The sequence below is a fragment of the Nannospalax galili genome, unplaced genomic scaffold (assembly GCF_000622305.1).
Source record: "Nannospalax galili isolate Female #2095 unplaced genomic scaffold, S.galili_v1.0 scaffold31, whole genome shotgun sequence".
NCBI lineage: Eukaryota > Metazoa > Chordata > Mammalia > Rodentia > Spalacidae > Nannospalax > Nannospalax galili.
In genome coordinates, this window is record NW_008332149.1 from 1,374,588 (window position 1) to 1,400,223 (window position 25,636).

A 25,636-nucleotide genomic window follows, 5' to 3' on the forward strand; every position below is an offset into this window, starting at 1 on the left:
GCTTCGTCCTTTCCCAAGCGTAACTGAGTGTCCTGTTCCTTATTTCCCCTGAGCAGTGTGCCTCAGGCTCCTCCCCACCATTTCTTCTTTTGGATCCTTTGGTTTCTCTGTTCTGTCTCCAGGAGATCCCCCAAATGAGACCTTGTTGCTGAGGCTTTCTTCATTTCCTGAGACTTTTCAGTCTTAGCTCCCACCCTCACCAACCACCCAGGCCTCCCTGGTCTAACCTATTCCCCATTGCCTGCTCCTACCTACTCTGCCTCCTCTTTCTCCTCCGGCATCTGTATTGTTATGGTGAAAACAAATGTTAGTGTTCAAAGAATCTAGGTAAACCGGTGAGGGTGGAAGCATTAAGAGCATTTGCAGGTAGGTGTGAGATAGCCACGCTGACCAGGTTAGAGGAAGGACAGGGCTCTGGGGAAAAAGAAAGGCGGACTCAGAAGGCTCTTCCTGCCTCCCATGAAGTCTTTCCTGAAGAGCCCAGTGTGGTTACTCTTTGTAGGCATTTTCTTCCAGTGTCCTCACAGCTAATAGCTGAGGATTAAATTGTGGGTAAGGATGAATTCTAAAAGCGCCGCCTCTGTTGCAGGAAAGAGATCACAAAAACTTGCAGTTACATCTTGGTAGCTGTGATAATGATTTCTTCACAGGCAGCACAGACGAGGGGTCTGTAGTAAACTACAAGCTTGTCATGTAAATAAGAGAACATGGTTTGTTAACAACTAGCAGACCCTGCCAAGGCTGACGGCTAGCAGACCCAGACAAGGTCAACAGCTGGCGACTGAGACGAAGTCAAGGAAAAATAAACAGGGGTGACTGCAACTTACAACCACTCCCCTGAATGGGGGAACAATGTGTGACCGTCTTCCTAGTTAGGCAACTGGACATACCCAGAGCAGGAGAGCCCCATTGTCTAAGCCCGAAATATGTCCAGAGAACTAGCCAATCTTAATAAACATTGTCTCTGTTCCACTTCTGCCGGAAGTCCTATGAAAGCCCCAGACTAACCGCTCATGGCTGCCCCCTAGGGATCGCACCCCGGTGAGAGTCTTACCTTCCTTGCTCTTTTCTGAATAAATTTGCTCTCTCTTGCTCCCTCCTCCTTTGTCTATATCTTTATTCTTCATTAACATGAGACATTGAACTTGAGAGTCACAATCTCAGCTTGAGTCACCTTGGACGGTGAGTCAGACCCATCTGGGCCTAGAGAGGTCCCATCACTCTCCAAGTTTTACATCAGTATCAGTCATCAAGTTCTACCAAAACAAATAACCCCAAAATCTAGTGGCTCCAAACACTAATCTTTAAATTGGCGTCTAAGTCTATATGTGAGCAGTTTAGGTGAGGCTCAGCAGGTTGTGGTCCTGGCTTTAGCTTAGTTTCTTATGTCTCCATACTCAGCTGCAGGTCAGCTCAGTGGAAGTGCCTGGACCACACACTTCCTTTTTCCTTTCTCCAGCAGGCTAGCCTGTGTGTTCATGGATCTGTTGTTGAGTCCAAAAGGGGAAATGTAAGTTTGCAATACCTTTGGAGGCCAAGGCTCAGAACTGGCATGCCATCCTGTTTTCCACATTTTCTCAGTTAAGGCAAGACTTACAAGTCTGATCCAGATGTAAGTGTGGGTAAGTAGACTTCATGTCTTGATAGGAGGCCATATTGCAAACAGCATGAACACGGGAAGGTAGGTAGAGTTAGCATCATTGTTATAGTCAGCCTACCAGAGTCCCATTAGCTGGTTTCAGCCTGTAGAAAAGAACTGAGCAAAGGGAGGTGTCCCCTAGAGCAAGGGGCTGTTCAACACTCTTCCTCCTCCCTAGTCATTCAGCTTCAGCCTTGAAAGGCAGATCAGGCTCATCCCAGCCTTTGCAACGGCAGTAATCCACACCCTTCTCTCTAAGGCAAGTGCAGCTGCAGGAAGGTGTTACTGTGGCATGTGCAGAGTCTCATGAAGAGACTACAAGTCCCATGAATGCTTTCCTCTACCCAACATGGTACACTTAGGAGACGATTAGGGCAGGGAGACCTTCCCAAGACTTGTGCTCTTGTTTTGACAGAGGTTTAACCATTAATTAGGGTAGCATAGAGAAGGACAGACCCTTCCAGATGTGCTATGAGATATTAAAATGGATTCTGGTACTATGAGTTGGCTCAGCAGTTAAGAGCACTGGCTGTTCTTACAGAAGACCCAGGTTTGATTCTCAGCACCAACATGGCGACTAACAACCATCCATAACTCCAGTTCCAGGGGATCCTACATCCTCTTCTGACCTCAGCGGGCATTGCACAACACGGGTGCACTTACACACATGGAGGCAATACACTCATATACATAAAATAAAAATAATAAAAAAATTAAAAATTGATTCTGTGTATGCGTGTGTGTGCAGTGCACATGTGTGTGAGTGCACATGTATATGAGGGCAGAGGACAACTTCAGGTGTTGTTTCTCAGATAAAGGTCACATTATTTTTTAAAACAGACCAGGCTGCCTGACCAACGGGCCTAAAGGCTCCACCTGTGTGCCTCTTTCATGTAATCTTCTGAAATTACAAACGTGTCCTCACACCAGGCTTTATTTCACATGTGTTCTGGGAATCAAACTCAGGTCCTCCAGCTTGTAAGGCAAGTACTTGACCATCTTCCTAGGCATGAAAATAGATTCCTATGGAAGAGAATAAGGCCAGACGTTGGCAGGTCTGTTCCCTGGACACTGTCCCTCACGCTTGCACACATGCACTCTTCCATGGATTGATCACTGTGTAGCTCCCATCACAGCACTCAGCTTCTCTGAGATCTTCCAATCTTCTCCGAGTCACACTCTCCACTGGCCACCAAATCACATCGTCATTGTGACTAGCGCTGACTCTGTCAAGCCAGGAGTGCAACAAAGCTCCCATAGAACCTGGGCAGGAACCAAACACCCCTTCCCTTTCTTTCCTAGTACTCAAGACAGAAGAACGGCTGCCCCCTGCCCTGTTGGCTTGCCCCCTAGTGGCCAGACTGTTTTCTTGATCCTGGGCGTACAATGAAAATCTGAAGCATTTGGGGCATTTCCAGCACCCACATAGCAGCTAACAACCATCTGCAAATGCACTGTCCACACTTCAGATTTTCATTGAACACCCATAAGCAAGAAAACAGTCTGGCCTCTGGGGGAGGGGGGCAAGCCAACAACATAGAACTTAATGGTTATGGGCAGGGAACAGCCGTTCTTGCAGGGGATCCAACACTCTCTCTGACCTCCCCGGGCACTGCGCAACACAGGTGTACTTACACACACGCAGGCAATACACTCATACACATAAAAAAATCAGTATTCTAAAAAAGAAAATCTGAAGTGTTCATTAAACACTGCACTCTGGACCTAGAAATCAATCAAAACGAGCTGAACGGGGAATGGGTCTCTAGCAGCCTCCAAAGTATCTTCTGGCTCTACCTGGGCATCAGAAATAGATAGGAGGAGGTGCATCCCGGGCCACATCTAGGACAAATGAAAGTTTTTGTTCCCCGAAGCAAAACTCTGATGCTGAGTCTAGGCCGGCACATTCAGCATTAGAGAAATGTGCCACATTCACTTATCAACGTCATGTGGGGTACACAGGAGTCCCCCATCATAGTCTCCTCAGCAACTCCTTACAGAGCTGGGAAGACATGTACTTGTCTACCAGAACCAACAGGCCAGGTTCCTTCATGACTCCTGCTCTCTCTCAGTAGGGTTTTCACCAAGAGTTCTTTCAGAACCACACCTCCCTCCAAGCAGAGGAAGAGTCCATCCTTTCTCTCTTTCCTCGGTCATTCCATTGACCACAGCTACAGGTGAAAGGAAATCATTCTGAATTGTTTTATTAGCAGCTGCAGCGGTCAAAGCAGTGGCTTTCAGAAATAAAGAATTGTTCTAAAATCTCAGTGGATTCTAATTAAAGAATCAGTGTAAACCTAAGAAATTGACATCAACTGAGGCAAAGTTATAAATTTGAGTGGAAGCAAAATAGTATGTTCAATGTTGTATAACTTTATAAATACAAAATTTAGACTATCATATCATCACCTGAAAACTCAAACCAGTTTGAAAACACTAAAGACTATTTTACCAGATCCTAAAAATTGCCCATCTACACAATGAGGAGGTAGCCAACCTTACCTCCCTCTCTGTCATAAAACTCTCTAGTCCCAGCAACAGGCCTTCGGAGACCCCTGATCAACATGCTGATATGTCATCAAGAACCTTAACTGTGGCAGCCACAGGCAGAGCTGAGTGTCCTCTGTCCTATAAAATGTGAGCTAAGAGATCTCCTGCAAGTTCCTAGACATCTCAGATTCCTCATCAGTGGGTATGAGCAATCACAGCATCTATGTCATAGGAATGACGGAGAAGTGAATGAGATAAATCACGGGGGAATCAGGGAGAGTTACTGAAGTATAACCTCCTGTTAGCTAAGAGTTTGGAAATCTGACTTCTGCTTATCATTATGGGCTTCATCCTAGTAGTTCCCATCATGCCTTGAAGTCTGTCCATTCCATAAGCCTAGGTCAAGGCCACCTCCGAGCAGCCATTTCAAATATCACCATCCCTCACCTAGATGAATGCAAGTTGTTCCTCCAAATTGTTCCTCAATGGACTCTCATAACTCACAACCCACCCAGCAACCAGAGTGATCATTAAAAGCATAGGCCCATCACATCCCTAGCTAAAACTTTCATGTGACTTATATCACTCCAAATAGATACATTGACGTTCTTGCCTCTAGTGCTTCTGAATGTGATTTATTTGGAAATAGGATTTTTACAGAGGTAATTAAGTTAGAATGAGATTAAGTGAAAGTGAGTCCTGCTACAATATTATAGCCTAAAGGAATGTCCTAAAGTGTCAAATGAGTTTTCTTAATATGCAGTTAACTTGGAAGGTATATGGAGTTAGGGAATTGTAGAGGAAAATGTATTGACTTTACACAGACATATAGAAGTGAATATCGGTCATACTTCTGGCTGAGTCACTTCTACTCTTTGGAAGAGCATAATGGGAGATACTGAGGCAGACTAGCAGGCCATCCTGCTGGGTCCCTGGTACAATACAGCCATTACACACGTTCATTAAAGAACCAAAATTCCATTTGTTTATCTATTATTTGTTTATTTTAAGACAATTTCTCTTAAGTAGCCTAGGCTGGCCTCAAACTCACAATCTTCCTACCTAAGTCTCCTGAGGGCTGCATTTACAGCCTTGGTGGGTCACTCTTGGCTACATACTGAGCTTTTATCTCATTCCCAGAGATGCCACAGGCGTGTTCCAATACAGAGGCACTCCTTCAACGCTATGGACATGAACCAAAGAACAATCGCAGAAGGCCACTGGCCTGTAAGTGACAAGTGAGAGTGGTGGCTTCCACCTTGAACATCTAAGACTTTCGTCTTCAACTTTGAACTCAAAGCAAGAGACTGCTTCGCCTCTCCATAAACGTTGTAGGAGCATGACAGGGATGTGGCATATTTGTAGGCTAACTATTATTATAAGTAAAGCAGAGCACCTCTGGATTTCATAGAAAGTTGACTATCCATGTGGTCACGATGGGACATGGGCATGACAGGAGAGATTTCTCTTCTTCATGGGTTTCAGAGACAAACCCCCTATCTAGGTATATCCAAAATGATACTAACACCTGTTCAAGATACAACGTGACAGCCAAAATCTATATAGAGAACCCGTGTGATAATCCAAACGCAATGTGAGCTTTGTGATTTTGCTTTTTTAGAGGTTTTCAAAGGAATCATGTATGTATACAGTATAGTTTGGTTTTTGTTTTGTTTTGCTTTGCATGCTGGAGATTGAATCAGGGCTTATACATGCTAGATAAGTAAGTGTTCTACCACTGAGCTACATCCTCGGCCCCTATAATTTTATTTATTTATTTATTTATTTATTTATTTTTGAGATGGGGTCTCCCTATAGCCCCAGCTGGTCTAGACCTCTCTGTATAGACCAATCTGGCCTCACAGAGATCTGCCTGTCTCTCTGTCCAAGTACTGGTTGGAAAGCTGTACACCACCATGCCTGGCTTACTTATTTTTCAGTAGTGCTTGGGATTGAACCTAAGGCCTTGAGCATGCTAGGCAAGCACTCCATCACTGAGCTACGTAACTAGCCCTTGTTTGACTTTTAATTTTTGACTCAGGGCCTCACTAAGCTGTCCAAGCTGAACGTAAACCTGCAGCCCTCCAGCTTTGGCTTCCCAAGTAGCTCCAATTACAAGCCTGTGCCACAAGGCCCAGCTTACAACGAGAAATAGGAGCAATTCAACACTGTCTTCCTAGAGCACACCCACATGTGCATACCCAGTCACATGTGCGTGTACACACGCACAAGATGGCATCAGTCCAGTGACACAGACATTCTTGTCTTGGTCCCTTGTCTGGCACTGAGGAGGATGTGAGACATTCCATTTGCAGGAAAGTGTCTTGCAACCTATCTGTTATGGGGCTTCCTTATATCCAGCAAACTACAAAATTCTGAAATTGAGCAGAGAGTAGAGCACCTCAGGGAAGGGCTCAGAGTCACATGTTACCTATCCTGGCCAGCAACACCACATGAACTACAGACACTCAGCCTGAGTAGGGCCTGGCTCCAGTAAGCAGCGTAAGCACAGCCTGGTGGCTGGAGCTACATGGAGACACTGCTGAAATCTGACCTCCTTCCTCCCACCTAGAGCTACGTTAGCCAAGCTTGCTGAGACACACACACACACACACACACACACACACACACACACACACCATGGTCTAGAGAGGGAGGGTGGACTGTGGCTAGATACCAGCTCACCTTTCTCAGCCAGGCTCCAGCTGTTCCTTCTCTTTTCCTATCCTGGAGGACTCCAGAGAAGAGTCCCAAGTTGACCGTGATCCCACATGATCTCTTATTTTGGGAGCCCTCCTGCCTCCTCAACTGTATTATATGTGCCTCCTCCTGGAAGGTGAGGCAGTCTAGGAGCCCAAGACAGATATGTACCTGAGACCCAAGAGACCAAGAAAGTTGCTCACATTCACTGGACTTCAGTGGCAGAGCCAGGGCCATGTCCCACTTTCCTGACTGATTTATCCACAAGTACTTTGAACATCACTGGAGGAAAAGGCACAGGAACAAGCCCAGGTGTGAAAGGGTAACAGCAGAGGAATTGTAGGGCCTAAGGCTCTTAGGAGCGGGATTGTCCAGATGGACAGATGTATGCCTCCATTGTACAGTTATCACATTAGGATCCTCATGGCTCATTCCCAGGGCAAGCCCTTGCGGAACAGTCTTGCAGTTCCCAAAAATGTTACACATAGGCCTTTCATTCCCAGGGCAGTACCAGGCTTACAAGCCCTTGCGGAACAGTCTTGCAGTTCCCAAAAATGTTACACATAGGCCTGCTTTTCAGGGTGGTTAATGTCACTAGATATGTACTTAGCAGAATCCAGAACACATGTTCACATACAAGCTAGTGCATGAATATTCATAGCAACCTCTTTAGAGTAGCCCCAAAGTAGAAACAACCAAAATGTCCGTCTGATGGATGGGTAAGTCCATGCAATAAAATGTTATTCAGTATTTGGAAGACTGAGGAATTGATCCATACCCAACCTTGGATAAGCATTGGAAATACCATGCTAAATCAATGAAGCCAGTTGCAAAAGACCACATACTTTATGCTTCCATTTACATGAAACACCTACAAGAGGTAAATCCATAGAGGAAGAAACTAAGTTAGTGGTTACCGAAGTTTGGTGTGAAGGGAGGAGGAAAACGAGGAGAAGCTTTCGTAGATTTGCTGTTTCTCTTGGACATGATGAAAACATTCTACGGTTGACTATGAGAATGATTGAGCAACTCTGCAAATAGTCTAAAGACTGAATTGAGGGCTGTAAGTGGGTGACTGTGTAGTACGTGAATTACATCCCAATAAAGCTGCCATACAAAATATTAACGGGTGCTAAAGATATAACTAAATCACTAAAACAATGGGGACAGGGAGAACACAGCACATATAGCCCAAAACAGCCCAACTGCTTAATCTGTATTCCTCTTACAAGTGGTCTGAGTTCTTGTGAAGAAATGGGGCAGGAAAGAGGGCCCGAAGGCTGAATGGTGGGCTCCCTTCTCTTCTCCCAGAGCAACTCTGGACCTTGAACTTGCCCCGATGTCTAGTCTCTGATTCCATGATACTAGTTCCTTAGAAGACACTGCTCTGGGATAGATGGCTGTGCTGTGCTATTCTAACCCCAGAGCAAGCTGTGTTGTCCTCAGAGCAACCCAGGCCCAGAGCAAGGCCAACTTTAACAAGCCCTTCTGTTAGGGTGTCATGACCCTACTGTAGAGAATCCCACCCTTTCGTGTACAGGCTCAGACCATCAGGAGTGCCATGCCTTATGACCTACTTGCCTTAAAAGACTCACTTTATAGACTATATTCCTCAGCAAAAATAATGAGTCATCGGTGTAACCATCTAGATATGAGTTCCAGGTATCACACTCAATAAGATAAGATCTACAGCCAGGACTCTGGAACATCCAAACACTGCCTACGACCTGTGTATAAATCTCCCCTATAAAGGCAACCTCTTAGAAAGCCTTTATGCAGTTTTCTTCCCCCTGCAGCTGTACCACAGAGTATCTAATAAATTTACTTCTTCTATTTCATCTCAGTGATTCTGCTCACAGCCCCTGAATCGTTGGCCAGTCACCACCATGTCCCTTCATGGCAACACTATCTGGAGAAACTTTTCATTGCCATGACTTAGGGATAAGAGTGGGGGATGTTCCTAGTATCTGCTAAATAAAACACTCTATAATGAACATGGAATTAAGAAGCTCAGCAATGCCATAGGTCCAAGGTTCAGACATAGCGCTTTGGGAGATCTTGGAGAGGGGCAATGTGAGTCAGAGTAAACATGTTATATTTTGCGCGTGCTAACCACCCAGTTGTCTAAAGGGTATTACCAGCATGCACAATGATCAAAAGAAAACAAACATCCATCTTCCTGAAATCTAACCTAAAACTATGAATTTTACCAAAAATTTAAAAGACAACTTGATCAAATATGCATGAAATAATACCTCGTTTGTTAAAAGATGCACTTCCCCTCTCTCCAGTGGGGTTGGCGTCTTTCCAACATCTCTCCTGATACAGATTATCATTCCTGTCTTCTCACCAATTTCCCCTCACGTTGCCTTGTCTTTTGCTGGATCAGAGAAACATTCTTGTCTTTCCAACCTATACATTTCTTTACAGAGGGCCCTGAGGAGTTCACAGTGTGAAAGAAGTTTGCATTCCATCAGAACAGAGTGAATCTGCTGTATGCTGAGATGTCTGGTCACTCCAGCTGTTCTGGCTGAGAAATGCCATGAGGCCCAAGTTGGAACATTTCTCCTGCTCAGCATTCAGCTTCTGTGACTCAGCATCTGGGGGATTAGTAATGTGAAGTTCCAGGCTTCCTCATAGTCGCCTTCCTCCTTCTATGCCAGAAACTCTTTATCATTTCCTTCTCCCTCACCCTACTCCCCGTCCTGGGCTGTGGCAAAGACACAGACCTTCCATGGTTACGTGTCCCTGCCTGGGTAGAGCAAGTACAAGAAGAGCGTAGAGCCTTTTCCCTATGCCCCAACCCAAGGTCACATGTCAGGCTAAATGTCCTCTCTTCGGCAACACACCAGCATGGCTAAAGCAACTTGGGGGAGAAGAAAAGAACTGTTTTCTGGGGTCACCCAGAAATCAGTATTCAGTACCCCGTGTCACAATGACCTGTTGCCAAAAACATCTGGATTAGCCCCAGTTTGTGAAGATTTGTGTCCCCCAGCTCTTTATACTGGTCACACGGTTTCTGAATGTCCTTAAACAGATTTGCAGATCTTGCCTCTATTTACCTACAAGACTTCAGACATTCTTTTCTGTCTGTCCAAACCTGCTGACCACTGCCATCCACATCATCAGAAGTGCCCGGGTAGGTAGTCTTCTCTGTACTGGCTCTGGGGCTCCCTCACTCCTTCTAGCTTTCATCTCACAAAGAACGGAAGGGCTGAAGGGTATTTTGTAAGTAACCTCCTCTGCGTGGTTCCACTCCATCTTAACAGAGAATTCCAGATTTATTCAGCTAGATATTCCCATCCCTCTAGCTAATGTGCTCTAGAGGAAACTGAGTCCAAACCCTGCTCTGAGAACTGGCCTAAGCATGATGAAGACAGGGTATTAACCATGACTAGGAACCTCGCCCAGCACTGTCTCAGAGGCAGAACAGAAAGCAAGACCCTGGATCTGGTTCCTGTGCCCACCAGGTCCATTGTGATCCTGAAGTCCATGCCCCCTAGTTAATTGGCACTCAGGTGAGTTACCACTGCCAGTGCCCCCATGGAAACCAGAGCTGCAGTGACAACGGAGGTGCAATTCACTGTCTTCAGCCCCAGATGAGCCCCCAGATGTTGCAGGCATGGAACAGAGAGAGGGACCCCCAAGGCCAAGCAGAAAACTGTACCAAACCGAGAGAGAGAATTCTCTAAAGCAAGGCCCCAAACAAAGAAATGCTTAGACTCTTATACCCCAGGTATAGTTCAATTTCTTTGTCCTCCATGTATGATAACACACATATCCTGATTGCATGCCCTGTGCTATTAGGTCATGACAGGCAGAACTGTGTCTTGTGCACTTAGGCACCGACCACGCGTTATTTCTTTTTCTTTGTTCTGGGGGATTCCTGTCACACCATGTCAGTGACTGACACAGACATGAATGTAGGAAACACTGAGACAATGAATTAAAACGGAGTCAAACGGAGTCAAATGCAAAGGGGCATGGGAACACCCTGCTAAGGTGGGGGTCAGCTCAGAGCAGGCTGCGCAAAGCCGGGACAGGAGTCAACTGACGAGGGTCAGTCCTACAACCTTTGTACTTCAGTTACATGAGGCAAATCCTGTTCTCCTTTGAGCCATTTGAGCTGGGATTTCTGAGACTTGCAGCAGAAACACCCTAACATACAAGGTGTCATAAACACAAAGTCCCTGTCTCTGAGAGAGTCAAAGAACACAGTTCGTTCCCTGCTGGAACATACTAAACAGCTTGTGCAAGTGGTTATAAAGAGACCTTTCAGGTCCCTCTGACAAAATACTGACTTCAGCCTCCTGAGGCTCTTTGTGTGTGTGTGTGTGTGTGTGTGTGTGTGTGTGTGTGTGCACGCGCACGCGCGCAGCTGCTGCCTTCGTGCTTCCACAAAGATCTCCAAAGTAGTCACAGCTGTCAGAAAACTTATCCAAATAAGCAATAAGAATAACCAGAGGTAAAACATGCAAAATACCATACCTGAAGAACACCCTTCCCGGAGGTTTACATGAACCAATTCCTAAAGGCTTCTCTGACCTTGAACTCCACCACCTGGGCTTTGTAGAAAACCAAGACACAGTTGAAATCAACCAACCATATCAGTGCCTATGGTTACAGTTCCATCGCTACCTCAACAAATAGCCACAATACTATGCTGAGTAACAGCTGCTAATCTTTGGTACAAACTCAGAAATTCAAGCAATGTTGATCTAGAAGTTCTAAAGATACTTCGTTTTAGTGAAAATATCCGAATTCCTATATAGACTAATTGATGTCCTGGTTGTACTTCCATTTTCCTTTGTATTCTCTGGTATTATAGCCAGAGAGATGAGCAAATGGTTTAACACATGTACATGTACCCAGATGCATCCTTGGATGTTCACTCCACTCCAAATAAGCCTGTTACTGACCATTTGGTAAGTTCTCTTCCTGGTGAGCTGCAGAGCTTTTAGCTTTTAAGTCAGCTATTGCTCTGAAAGCCTTGCCAGCCACAGCTTCTAACAATTCAACTTGCCTCCTATTAGGAGCTGTTTCAGCTATTTTTGGTATGTACGGAGAGTATAAGATATTCTTTCTTGCTTAGAGGGGAAATTTTCCATTTTTGAACCTGAAATGCTTTCAGAGAGAAGAGGCATTACATTTCAAGAGTTATAAAGCGTTCCCGTTCCTAAGATCACAATGGTATCCGAATGCTTCTAATGCACAGAAAAATGTCAGGGAGGAACATTTCCATCTTAATGAGCACCTCACTCATAACTCTCTAAAGGCAAGTGTCATGACCTTAGAAATATTCCTCGATGTGAGGAAAGCCGATCTGACTTCACATTGCCGTCTATATCACTGTTGATCTTGTACACTGCGGTGTGGGGTGCAGGTATCTCATTACAATTCTCAAGTTAGCATACATCAAACCTGTATTCCCACTAAATAATTTGTTGGTTTAACAGTAGGAATAACATTAGCAAGATGGTAGGCTAGAACATTCCTACTCTTATTTCCCTCATAGAAAAAAATGATAACTATTAAGGTTTGAGTCTGAACTGTCCCCCCATGGACTCATATGCAATTCCAGCGGGTGGTGCTTTCTTCCAGAGGCTACAGAGCCAGGCTAGAGCAGTGGGGCATTGGGGTGTGATTTTGGAGGCTGCGGCTAGCCCTGCTGCTGATTCTGCTCTCTGTTTCCTGGTCTCTCCACTGGACACTGCCACCGTCATGTACTGAGCCGCTGTCCCCACCACATACTAAGCTACTCCTGCTGCCCTGACTCCCCCACCTTGGTGAACTGAAACCATGAGCCAACCCTCCCTCAGATTGATTCTGTTAGCATTTTGTCACACTGAAAAGTTTTAGTTTGAGGCTCAAGGGGGACACTGGGGCAAATTGTCATTTTGAGTAAGGATTTATTACAATCATTAACGTCATGAGCAGATGGATAGACAGATAGCATGGTGTGGACTCTGAGGAGAGTTCAGGCCCACAAGGCAGGGTGGGATCCTTTCTTACAGGTTTCAGAATAAGAGAGAGATTTTCATGCTGTGTGGTTGATGAGCAGATAGGGTCTGCAGTTGGGCTGTCCCTGAGTCCTGGGTGTTAGGGAGAGGGGAGAGAATTTGGGAGAAGAAATACGAGACTCTGAAAATGTAGAGAAGTGACATATTTGGCTAAGTTACACCCATTATACTAGTGGAAGATGTGCCTGCACCTGGTAGCCCCCTGATGCCCCACAGTCTGGCACCCCGAGCTCTGTAAATTTGTTGGGGGAAGTGAGAAAATAGCCTCCACTATTCTGGAATCTGGCCACCTAGGGAGTCTGGTATGGGGTTAGAGATTCCCAGACAGACTCTCTCAGTAGGGGGCATGTCAGTAGCTATGAGGCTAGAGAAAGAGAGGCTGCTGGGGTCTGCATGGCAGCCACCTCTAATCCCAGCACCTGGGGAGATGGAGACAAGGGGTTCTTGGAGTAAACTGGTGTGATAGACTGGCAAAATTGGTGAGCTCTGGTTCAGTATAAGACCTGACTTCAATAAATAAGCTGGCAAGCTATGGAGGAAGACATCCAGTGTCAGCTTTGGTCCTGCACGCACGCACGAGAAGGGAGGGAGGGAGGGAGGAAGGAAGGAAGGAAGGAAGGAAGGAAGGAAGGAAGGAAGGAAGGAAGGAAGGAAGGAAGGAAGGAAGGGCGTCTGACCTGAAAACAAACGGCACTAACGTTGAGCTGTAGCGCCCTCTAGTCTTCATAGTTGGCATAGCAAGAAGATGAGAAGGGGAGAGATGTCTACTTTGAAAGGAAGCTGTAAACCAGAAAGAAACAGGACACAGCTCAACGCAGATGTGATGGGTCTTGTGCTCTTACCCCCTGGCTGGCTGTCGTTCCTCTGACGGTGTAGCCCAACATGGAGTCACTGGGCTCTAAGCAGGTCTGTATCTGCTCAGCTCCAGCCCCAGGCTAATGCCTGCATTTGACTGCACTGTCACTGTCCTCCAGAACAGACTTAGCAGCACAGGGCCACCATCAAAGCCTTCCTTGATGTCTCCAGCCTGGGATGTGACTGTGAGGGATGAAGGTCAGGAGAATGGAAACCAGCAAGAGACCCCTGGCCTCTGAGCTCCTCTCCTGCTGGTGGGACTCAGGGGTTCCCCCTCCATCTCACCGGGGCTGAAGCCGTCTCACCACAGCTGGTAGTGGGCAGTTCTCAATCATCTCTTTTAGAGCTGGCAACTGTGGCTGAGTCGCTGTTGGACTTCTCTTTTGCTTTGTCCTAGGTCCTCCAGCAGCTGCTGCCTGCTGGGGCCTTGCTCACACGTTCAGAGTTAGAATCATCCTAGTAGGCCCCTGCTTGGGCAGAGCCCTGAGCCTGGCTCCTGACATTTCCAGCACAGAAGCTCCAGTCCCTACAAAGCTAACCTAGAGGCTTGGGGTCTGCCGTCTCCTATTTGCAAATTCACTGCCTCCTCAGAATCCACTGCATTCCTTTGCTTTTTCTAAGCTCCTGGGGTCACCTGTTAATCCACTTCTCCGAAGAGATTTCATGTAAACAGGACTCCTACCCTAGGCATTTGTACCCTCCTCTGGGCCCTTCCCAGACCACAGCTCTGGACATGATATCACAAGTGGAAAGATGAGGTCTTGAAATGATCATTCCCTGGAAGGTTCTGGAAGCCTTTTACCCTTTATGGCTTCTGCTGACATGCCACCCTGCTAAAGTTGATGGAGACACAGACCAAGAAGATGTTTGCTTTGAGAAAGATCCTTTATTTAGCTTGCTCTATCACAAGGAAAATTGAGGTTGACACCGCAGGCCAAGAAAGTAAGTTAGACAAGTCAGAAAGAAGATTCTATCTAGGCCAAGCTCTGCTGCTACGCGTGTTTGGCTCCCAGCTGCATGTGGGATTGTAGACAGTGGCTCCATTTTCCTATGACATTCTTCCCAGACTTGAGCCTGTAGATCTTGGAAAAACGACCCCTGTCTTTCTTCACTGCCACCTCCTCACACCCTGCCAAACATTTGTGCTAAGAGAAGCTAAGTCACAACACGTAGCTGGGTGTCAAGTGCTACACCCTCACGTCTTCCACCTTCTCTGGGAATCTGAGCACGTGAAACCAACGTCCCGTCAGTTTCATTTCACATCTTAGTGCTCAGAGGTTGGCCATGGGCTGTGCGTGTTCTCCTCCCCAGTGTAAAGGCTGCTACTGCCAGGACAATGGCCACGAAGACCCCCGCAAAGATGGCAACGCTGGGATAGACCCCCTGGGAGCTGGCTGGCTTCTCCACATCCTCCACTGCCAAGTCTGGGGGAGAAAAAAGGGGGCGATAGAGCTGAGACCAGGACATGGCCCAGAAGAGAAGCACAGGAGAGGCAGAGAAGGGTGGTGGTCCCCATCTGAAATGTTCAGTGAGACGTGATTAAGAAATGAGAGAGGAAACTGCTGCTAGACTCCAGGGGACAGCTGAGCATTGGGCAACAGGCTCCTCTGTCTTCCAGATTGCAGCTCTCTTACCCGTGCCCTACATGTGACCTTGAGTCTTACAGGAAGGCAAGAACCAGGCTTGATCCACCAGTGTGCCTAGGCATATTTTGGTGTACAATTTGGGCTGGACCATGCTACCAACAGAAGGACCCGAGTACCCAAAAATCATGGAACTGAATCTCAGCAGGCACTGGGATCTGAGGGTAACCACTTACCCAAGCTCTTCTTGACTTTGTTAGGGGGTTGCAGCTGGATGGGTCCCAGTACAACATCCACCTTCTCCTGGTAGGAGCCCACAGCCCTCTTGGACCTTGTCACGCAGCCTCTATAACACCGGGAAGAGTAATCGTAGGCTTTGCACACCACCATCTTACACTGCAGGTACACTGAGGGAAAACGGTTCAGGAAGTGGAAGGAATTGAATTTAAAGCGAGCAATGCGTGGTGACGGCTGAGAGTAGGGTCGGTAGGTTTCATCTCTTACGCACCTAGAAGAAAGCAAAGCAACTTGTCAGTAAGGCACCATACTCATTGTGACTCTATTACACTTGCATGGAACTCCACATCATCCCAGCTGCCTACGTCCCTATGTTCACGTGCCTAGGTCCCACACGTTCCAGTGAGGTGGACCCATAAGTCCCAGCAGCTCTGGTGTCCCATACAGAAAATCCCTTGGGGTATCCAGACAGACAAGCAGGCCCCATACTGCACAGTGGGTTGGGCTCAGTCCTGCCGTGACAGTGAGCTCTTTGGGCTCAGGTAAACCAGGGAAGTCGAGGAAATAGTTTGGAACCCAAGAGCAGGCCCGCAACAGAACAGGAAGGAAGATGGCCACGTCTTCCTTTTCCTGGTCACAGGGCCCTGCTGGGTGTTATTCAGTTATGTTCTCCCTGGTTTCCCTCTCCTGGGCCTTCTCCGCCAGGCCCACTCATTGGATCTGCCCTGCCCCTGTGCAGCTACACTTCTGTGTTGGCCGAGGTTCCCTCCAGGCCCCTACTCCAACATCAAGCACTTCCTCTTCCCTCCTGCATTTTGTCTCAGATGGTAATAGAAGGGAAATGTCCTGCCAGTCTGTTTAAGGAACTAGACAGGGAAGAGGCTGATGCCAGCTGACCACCCACATGCCTTTATAATAGTGGGGCTTTGAGTGATGGGGCAAGAGAGAAGCAAGGGCAGTCAGCTTCGGCTTTGGGGTGGGAATGCTTCCTGGGTGGATGGCCATGGTCCCAGGGCAGCCTGGATCTCCCAGAAGATTGATTCCAAGTCTGCTTGCCCTCTTCCCTGTGCCTGCCCAGAGCTGCTCTCCTGCCTTTACCTTCAAGTCAGTTGCTCTTAAATACCCAGATTCCTTTCTCCACAGCATCCCCGTTAGCATCCCAGGTAGAAGGAAAATACAGGGATGGGGAGGTGACTCATTCAGAGTGCAGCATTTCAAAACAACCCAGGACAAGCCAGGAGCTCTGTGCAAGCCAGAACTGCACAGTCCAGGCCAAACGGGAAGTTTATTCTCAAGGGCCTCTACGTGGATGGTGCAGTTGAGGACCAGGTGCAGCTGGTGAGTCTCTATGATCCAGGCTCAACTGGGACACTGAGGCCCCCACACCCTCTGCCCTCTGCAAAGAACATCATCACATATATGGAAGAATGTCACCACTGACACCACCAATCCTTTGGTAGAAAAGAACTTGCTCACTCAATTGTGTTTATTTCAATCATTTCACATCCATTCAAAAACTACCTTGCTACTATTTGAAGTGAAGGAGTCTGGGTCAGCTTTCTGTCCGTATTTACTGCCTCCAAGGAGGGCAGTCCCACATCGAACCAACCATGCAGACTGGACAAGGTAAGTCTCAACACCTGTTTACTGACTGATACATATGCAGACTGTGCCTAGGAAGTGATGCCGTCCTTGGTATCTCAGCCACTGCCCGAATTCCCACCAGCATTCTTTACCCCGTTAGTGTAACTCATGGGAAGCAATGGCTACTGAGGCACCATGGGCCACACTGAAAGCCAAGAAGTACCATACCACTCACCAGCAGAGACTACACGGTAGGGATTGGACTTGCACAACCAGCATCTCAGGCCTCCTTCAAGAGTGTAGGAGAATCACACCCTACCTCCCCAGAGAGCCTCCTGCAGGGATACTGAAGCAAACAAGAAGCACAGCCACCCTGGTCTCCACTCACTCAACCTCAGCACCCCCTGAACCAGGCTGGAGAACTCACATTCTCAGATGATGAACACAGGGACCACTGCTGTAACACTCTGGCTGACTAGTTGGGGACACTGTGTACTCAGAATCCATCCACTTTTTTCATTTTGCCATCCCAGCATCTAATTTTTGCCACGATCTCCAGGTGACTGCTGAAGAAACTGGCCCAGAGATCTGTACACCTCAGCTTTGGTCTGCTCTCCAACCAATGCTTTTACCATGGCATGTTTATCTTTTCAACCCTAAGGTTTGGTCACCAGGAATCTAAACCAGTTTACAGCCAAGTTGAGTGACCATTGGCGAGTCAGTCCTCTCTTCCCACGTGTTAATGATGATGCATAATAAACTGCCCCTTCACTCAGGAATATGACCCAGGAAGGAGCAGGAAAGGATCTCAAAAAGCAAAAGCCTCAGGTAGGAAGCTGTCCAACCTGAGGCCCTGGGAACTTTAGCTAACCAAAAATCTGCATTTCTGGAGACTGTTGGGATACTTGTGTTTGAGTGATGAGCCAAAAATTTCAATTTGCCCCATATAGACAGTCCTTACCCACTCCGGATGAGATCATAAGTCAAAGATGAGAAGTCATTGGGGTATGGTGAAGCCACACAGGTATCCACAAATAAGGCCAGCGAGGCATCGGAATGGAGGATTTCAGCTTGAAGGTACAAATTCTGGTTCAGGTCCACGTAGTATGGACTGCTGGTCACGGGATACCGGAAGGAGGAGGATGTATAGAAGGAAATGTTCAAGTCAAATTTGCCGTACTGGACTTCCTGGATCTTGATGGTGTCATTGGTAATGTACATGGTGTTGACCCAGGTGTCCTGGAGCATCTTGCAGCTGACATGGATGTGAAGGTCCTTTTTCCTTTTGATGACGCCATTAGAAACAGCTGCTCTGAGGATGTTGGAATAATTGATGGTGTCATTGTCTGCCTAAGAGAGGGAAGCAGGAGAGCAGATCAGACAAACGCCACCTTCTAAGGAAATTTGACCATTGATCTGGGTTTGAATGATAAGAAAGTGACCCAACAAGATTTCAAATCCTTGCAGGAGCACAGTGACGGCACCTGCCTCCCTGTCTGGCTACTAGTACCTGAGATAGATGTCAGCTTAACTAGCAAAATCCTATCCTCGCACTCTCCTGGTCCCTCTAGCACATAATATTGGGGCCACAGTGAACATCAATTGTTACTCTTCCTTTTGGAAAAAATGTCCAGATGGCTCCTTGACCTGTTATGTGACTGACTGAGCTCAGACCTCAGTGCTCAGTGCTCAGTGCTCAGTAGGATCTCCTGTTTCATTCTTACTGTTGCTGGGGGACTTGGAGAAGGAGTCACATACTTGTGAGAGGGCCCCAGTTAGATCAGTATAGAGTACTTTCTGTTGTAAGGGACTGGTCACTCCTGCAGCATGGTGATTGACACTGGGAACTGGAAACCACAGAGATCCACAGTTATAACAAGCACTCTTTTCTTCTGGGGTCAGGACTTCTGCAGAGGCATGTGTGGACAACTGAGTGGGTTATGGCCACCCTGAAGTCTCCTTGCTAGTCCATAAGCCATCTGTTACTGTGCCTTTCCCTGAGCAGCAAATTCATAAGGAGGCTGGGGCCTTGTGCCATTTTATGTCTACTGTCTCTTGAGAGCTGCCCTGCCAAGGAGAGGAACTTTATACATGGGGCCTGTGTGCCGTCTTAAGGGAAGGGTGTCTAGATGTGTCTTCTACTTTTGTCTTGGTACAACAACAGCGTGGATAGTACCTATAAGTATCTGTAAACTGGAGGAAAGGAATAAGGCCAGTGGCCCAGCAGAGGCACTATGAGAAGAAGACAGCAAGGAGCCCTCAGCCTAAGGCTGGCCGAGAGAATACAGTAAGCAATACCCCTCTCCCCCTGAAGAACCATGATGTGACCATCTGGCCCCCAAGCAACGTGAGCATAGGCGTGCCATCGCCAGGCTGGGGACGGTGGAAATTCTTCACAGCCTGAATGCTATGATGCTCAGATGTGTACGTTCTCCCAATCTCATATGTTCTGAGCATTATGCCATGGGTGCTGTTGTCAGATGTGCAGGAGAGTAGCACCATGGGGACCTGAATGGAAGTCCTACCTCTAAGGCAACTGCACTGTCCATAATGAAGAGAAAAGGAAGGGCTAGACAGAGAGGCGGGGTGCGGGAGGGGTGGGGCTGTCTTTCCATTTTAGTCACGTGCACCTTGAAGGGCAAAACTCCATTCTGAAATGGTTGGGACTTGGACAAGGTTGCTTGCACTTGTACAACTTAAATATTCTTCAGAACAGGAGCTTTTCCACATCTGCTGATGATTGCTCTGAAAGTGTCTTCAGACAAAACTTGTGAAGGAAGAAAAGCTTGAGACACAAGAGCTGTTGCCAGACTTCTTGGACCCCTCCTTTATCTCCTAGTTTATCTCTCCTCTCCTCAGACCTATCAGAGCCTGGGTCAGGGTCTACCTGGTGGACAGAGGGCGCCAGAGCCCATACTCCAGGCTGAGATCTGGGGAGGAATCAGCAGAAGGGACTCTGCTCTCCATTTACTCATATTTTGTATTTGCTCCCTATAAATTCTCTAAAATCTTTTAAAATTTATTTTCAGCACCAATGGTGGTTATACTAAACCATATGAGTCTTTCAAGACAAGCTCAAGGGGGCTGGAGAGATGGTTCAGCAGTTAAGAGCACTGGCTGCTCTTGCAGAGGACCCAGGTTCAATTCCCAGCACCCACATGGCAGCTAACAACTGTAACTCCAGTTCCAGGTGATCCAATGCCCTCTTCTGACTTCCATGGGCATTTATGACACAGGTACACTTACACACATGCAAGCAACACACTCATACACATAAAATAAAAACAAATATTTTTAAAAGACAAATTCAAATTATACTTGAGTATATTCACAGAACCCAGAGTTGTCTGTGGTTTCTGTGGTAGAGCTCAATTCTGTATCTACTCAACAATGAATATGAAGTACAAATTTATTCCTTGATCAGAAGAAGCAGTTCTAACTCGATTAAAACTCAGGCTTAGGCATCTGTGCAGTTGGGAAGGCAGTCAACCTGTATGCAATATAATAGAAAGTCTTGTAGATGAGTCAACTAGCATTCCCATTGAACTACAACCCTCTTACTGTCTTGGGATTCCTTTCACTGTGGGAGGTCTCATCCCTTCAGTGATGTCAGCCAACATGTCACCCACCCACTGAGTCATGACATCCTGGAGGAGCTGTGACTCCAACTATAGAACATACTGACTCCACAGTCCATGACCATGTGGCTTAGGCGTATGACTTAGTTTTTCTCCAGTGGCTAAGTGTGAATAAAGGTGTGACTTTTAAAAGTCACATAGAACCCTTTAGTCAGGGTCTGGAGTATACAGTAGTTGCTAATAGTACTATGAAGTCTTAGCATCTGTAAGGGCACTGAGGATGGCAAAGATGAGTGAAACGTTGTCCCTGCCTCTCAGGTACTCAGTATGGTAGGTGACGTGGGCACTTAACTGAGTGCGGAAACAAAATGAAGAATATGTTGCCTAGTCCAGCCAAGTTAGAAAAAGCAGAGCTGGCACACTGCCCAACTGTTCTTCATTCTAAGAAACACCACCAGTGGGTCGCTCAGATGTCTGCTTCTCCAGGCTACACACTTGAACAAGGAGTGATAATCATCTGTGGTGGACTGATGCTCAGGAACAAGCTCACGACAAGCTGGAAGCCTATGTGATTAGTTGGCCAAATGGAAAAATCAGGCTGATTAAACCACTTCCTTATTGATAAACACTCTTTCCTGCAAGTCATCTCACCCACCAAATGCCTCTCAGAAGGAGCCCCAGTGTGTGTAGGGTCTTATCAAGGGAGCCCGAACTTAGCCATAGGCGGCTCAAGGCCCCTCTGGTTAGCTGAGTGTCCCCCTTCCTCTCTCAGAGTTTCAAAGGAACAGGAAGGCATTTGCAGTTAATGAACAGTATCACCTGACTACCTCTCATAGTGCCTGGCAAATTATAGACATTTGAACATGAGTTTCCCATATACATTGTACATAGGTGAGCATTTCAGACTGGGTGTGTCCTGAAACCATAAGCAAGCAGACAAAAACACGGCATTTTTTCTATACCCAACACAAACCTTGAAATGATTACTTAGGTTTCAGGTAAAACTTCAGAACTTAGAATGGCTAATATAAAATAAGTTTTCTGTTGAGGGTGGTAGCCCACACCTTTAATCCCAGCACTCAGAAGACAGAGGCAGGCAGGGCTCTGAGTTGAAAGCCAGCCTAGTCTACATAAAGAGTTCCAGGCTATCCAAAGCTACATAGTAAGAATCTGTCTCAAAAAATTAAAATAAAATAAATTTACACAAAATTCAATACACCTACGACAACTGCAATTTTCACTGAGGTCTTACATGTGATCACCACCACACTCAGATTGACCAAGCGGCTCCCTTCTGCCCCTGGAAGCCATATCCTCCAGCCTAGAAGCAGCCCCCAGTGATTTCTTTCCTCTCTTGCACAGATATTCTCCTTTCCTAAACTTAATACAAATGAACACATATATAATATAATTGTAATTTTATGTAGAACATAAATAGATTATTCATTTTTCTGTGTCTGGTTCCTTTTACTCAGCATAACATTTCTGAGATTCTTGGATTCTAATATCACCCTATCCCTTTCTGGTTAAGTGGCTTTGGGCAATGTACCTGACCCCTCTAATATGTCTCCTCATTTTTAAAATGTTAATACAAGAATGCTTGATAAGAATTTTGGAGTATGACACGGGCTCATCACAGTATCTTCCACTTATAGGATGACAACTGTCCCAGTTTGCTCGGGGCTAGGGGTTTCCTGAGACATGGGACGGTCTGTGATAAAATCTGCAGTCTCAGGCAAACCAGGATGGCTGGTCACTCTATCAGTGATGTCAAAGTGAGGATGCTGGTCACTCTACCAGTGATGTCCAAACCAGGATGGCCAGTCACTTTACCAATGATGTCCAAACCAGGATAGCTAGTCACTCCATCAGCCATGTCCAAACCAGGATGCTGGTCACTCTACCAGTCATGTCCAACCTACAGTCTCTGGGCCACATGTGGCCAAAGACAGTGAAGAACATGGCCCAACACAAAATCATATACTTATTCAAAACACTGGGTGTGGGGTTGCAGGTTTTTGTAAGTCAATTGTGTGGTTCTCAAGTTTGCATTTTGTAGATGGCAGCCTCATGTTGCAGTATCAAAAGGTTGGCCACCACTGCTAGTGACCACTCAATAAATGGCAGGTGTAGAAAGCAAGTGATTATAAAACCAAGTGCATTGGGCCAACCTCCTCCAAGGCTTAGCAATGTGTTTGCAAAGCCATCTGTTGTAGAACTTAGGAGAATAAGGCCTGTGTTCATTGGTTTAATGGGGCCTCTGCTAATTTAGCTGCCCAAACTCAAACCATAGACACTTCAACCCTGCACAAATCTAGAACTTCCACCTGGGAGCTGGTCTTACTTGTGAGTGAGTGGAGGCCTGCTGGGTCCTCTCTCCTCTGAACACAGCTAGAGAAACTACCTGCTGAGCTCCCCCTCTTCCTCCTCCTCTTCCACCATACCAAAGTAATCCTTTACTTGGATTATGTTCTGATTACACTACGGTCTTAACAGCTAGATTCCCAGGATTCTAGAAGCATAGTATCCAACACTGTAAGAAGATATGCTCAGGGCTGGTGAGATGGCTCAGTGGGTGAGGGCACTTGATGCCAAGCCTAACAACCTGAGTTCAATTCCTAGGACCCACATGGTGGAAGGAAACAGCCAGCTCCAACAAGTTGTTCTCTGACCTCCACATGCATGCTGTGGGACACACACACACACACACACACACACACACACACACACACACACACATTAAATAATATTAATTTTGGGGGGTCTTTTTGAGAAAAATTAAAAAAGAAAGCATTCTCAACAGGAAATAGAGTTAGCAGTACCCGGCTTACCTGCTTGGTGGTGCCACAGCCAGTGTAGGGAATTGTGAATGTCACCTGCTCCTGTGTTATCTGGGGCCGACACTGGTAGTTCCAGTTCCAGTTAGGGATGACAAGGCTCCAGGCAGAATAGCCCAAGGCCTGGAGATAGCTCCTGCTCACGCTGGCTCGCATGTGGTTCGGCAAACAGAGGAGACCTGAGGAACGAGAGCAGAGAGGACACTGAGTCAGGACCCCACACCCTCCCCTTACTCTAGGGACCTTCCCCAGGTAAAGGTGGGAGGTCAAGATGGCTGATGCAGATGCTCGGCCCATGAGATACACGCTTACGCTGTAGTCACTATGGCCCCAGGGTGCCCTGTGGCTCCTGTCAGCCCCACCCACACGAAAGCCTAATGAGGGCACCTGGACTTAGGCTTCTCTGATGGAGAACTGGAGACAAGATTTTAAATAATCAAAATGTTTTGTCAAGTTTTCATTTACATACAAAGTAAATCAGTTCTACACTCAAACAGCAGCAATTTCATAAAGTGAGGTCAGTTAGCTACACAGAAAGTCAATGCCTCCAGCCCTGACTGTATAAAGACCCGGGGCACCACTTTGCTCAAATCTTGACCAATGTAGATATAGGTCCATATAGCATCTCAAACTGGGGCCACATGACCTCTGCTGGAGTGGCTATCCATCTCAAGTTGTCCAACTCTGTCCACCTTCAGACAGAAACCAAATACCTTAGGTCTCAGAACATGTCCAGTGCCCCACACTCTGGGAAACTAACAAAGCTTCCAGTCTGGTGGTCACCTACTATCTTTAACATTGATTTCTCACTAACTGTGTTCTCTCTGTCTCTCTGTCTCTCTGTCTCTCTCTCTCTCAGAAATCAAGCATGGTGAGCTGGTGGGGCCACTCTCATCACTTCATAACTGCTGCACAGTGGAAAAATAAAAGACTCCCAGTTTATCTTAGCCCCCAGTGCCAGCATTCGTTCCCACAGGGGACTTACTAGTGGTGTCATTGGCATAGATCGAGTAGTACTCAGCCTGGAACCCTCTCCGTGTCACACTGCCATCAGTGATGAAACGAATCGACATGAAGTTCGATGTTGAGGTGAAGGATCCTCTGGCTCCATCACAAACCCGAGCAATGAGAGGGGAACTTTTGTAGGGACCATCGAAAACCTGGATGTAATCGTAGTTGCAACCGCCTTCAAGCCTTAAGAGACAGAAAATGCAGTTAGCTCATCTTTTGTCCAGAACTGGACCCAGGGACCTAGATCTCAGGAATCCACACTGACAAAGTCTAACAGTTGAAAGAAAAGGTTCCTTAAATCCTGGAGGAATTCATCTTTTCAAGACCACCATGGCTAGGTCTTAGTCCTCCCTTTTCAGCTTACATGTATGACACCTGGAGCTCCTCTCCCTGACTGCCCTTTAAGTCAACAAAGGAACTTCTTACATCCTGATTTAGAGCATGTTGGTTCTATCTGAGAGTCCCAAGTTCCACTCCAAAATAAAAGAAATGTCCGTGAGTTCATACCGATAGAAATAAACACGCAGAGAGATAAGCACACGGCAAACCACTGACCCTCTCTGAAGGTCAAGTTTCGTATTTACAAAGGTAAAACATCATACTCCACGCACACTGAAAAGTGCTGTGGTGAGGCCCTAGATCAAATAGTGCATGCAAAAAAAGTGCTTCATAAAACATCATGGATGGTGTTGGGCACTGTTGATGGGGTGCCAGCTAGCGAACCAGTCTGGGTCAGCCTTTGAGTGCTGATCTAATGAGCTTCAGATGCTCCCCTTTAATCCAGATTAAAATCTGAATTCCTAAGGCAAAGACTTTGAAGGCCACTGCAAAAAGAAAGCTAGAGAGGGCCTAGGAGCACAACTGAGTTGGTAAAGTGCTTGCTTAGGATGTGTATAGCCGTGGGATCAATCCCCAGCACCACATAAACTGGGTACACACCTGAACCCCAGAACTTGAAGGGTGGAGAGAGAGAAGAACTAAAAGTTTAAGGTTATCCTCAGCTACCTAGAAAATTCAAAGGCAGCCTGGGATGCATGAGAACTTGTCTCAAAAAAGAGGGAAGAAGAAGAGGAGGTGGAGGATGAGGAGAAGAAAGAAGAGG

The 25,636-nt window shown here is 46.7% G+C and overlaps 1 protein-coding gene across 1 annotated transcript in view; it reads right to left on the reverse strand.

The window, feature by feature from the left end:
• Window positions 1-14,570: 14,570 nt before the first annotated feature.
• Window positions 14,571-25,636, reverse strand: part of LOC103729308 (deleted in malignant brain tumors 1 protein) — a 56,046-nt gene continuing 44,980 nt past the window's right edge. Inside the window, exons 18-22 of the mRNA XM_029560720.1 lie at window positions 24,509-24,717; window positions 23,518-23,702; window positions 18,070-18,458; window positions 15,524-15,795; window positions 14,571-15,128 (exon numbers count right to left, since the gene is read on the reverse strand). Coding sequence (XP_029416580.1) covers window positions 14,962-15,128; window positions 15,524-15,795; window positions 18,070-18,458; window positions 23,518-23,702; window positions 24,509-24,717 — 1,222 coding nt within the window. The 3' untranslated portion in view covers window positions 14,571-14,961. The remainder of the gene's footprint in view (window positions 15,129-15,523; window positions 15,796-18,069; window positions 18,459-23,517; window positions 23,703-24,508; window positions 24,718-25,636) is intronic.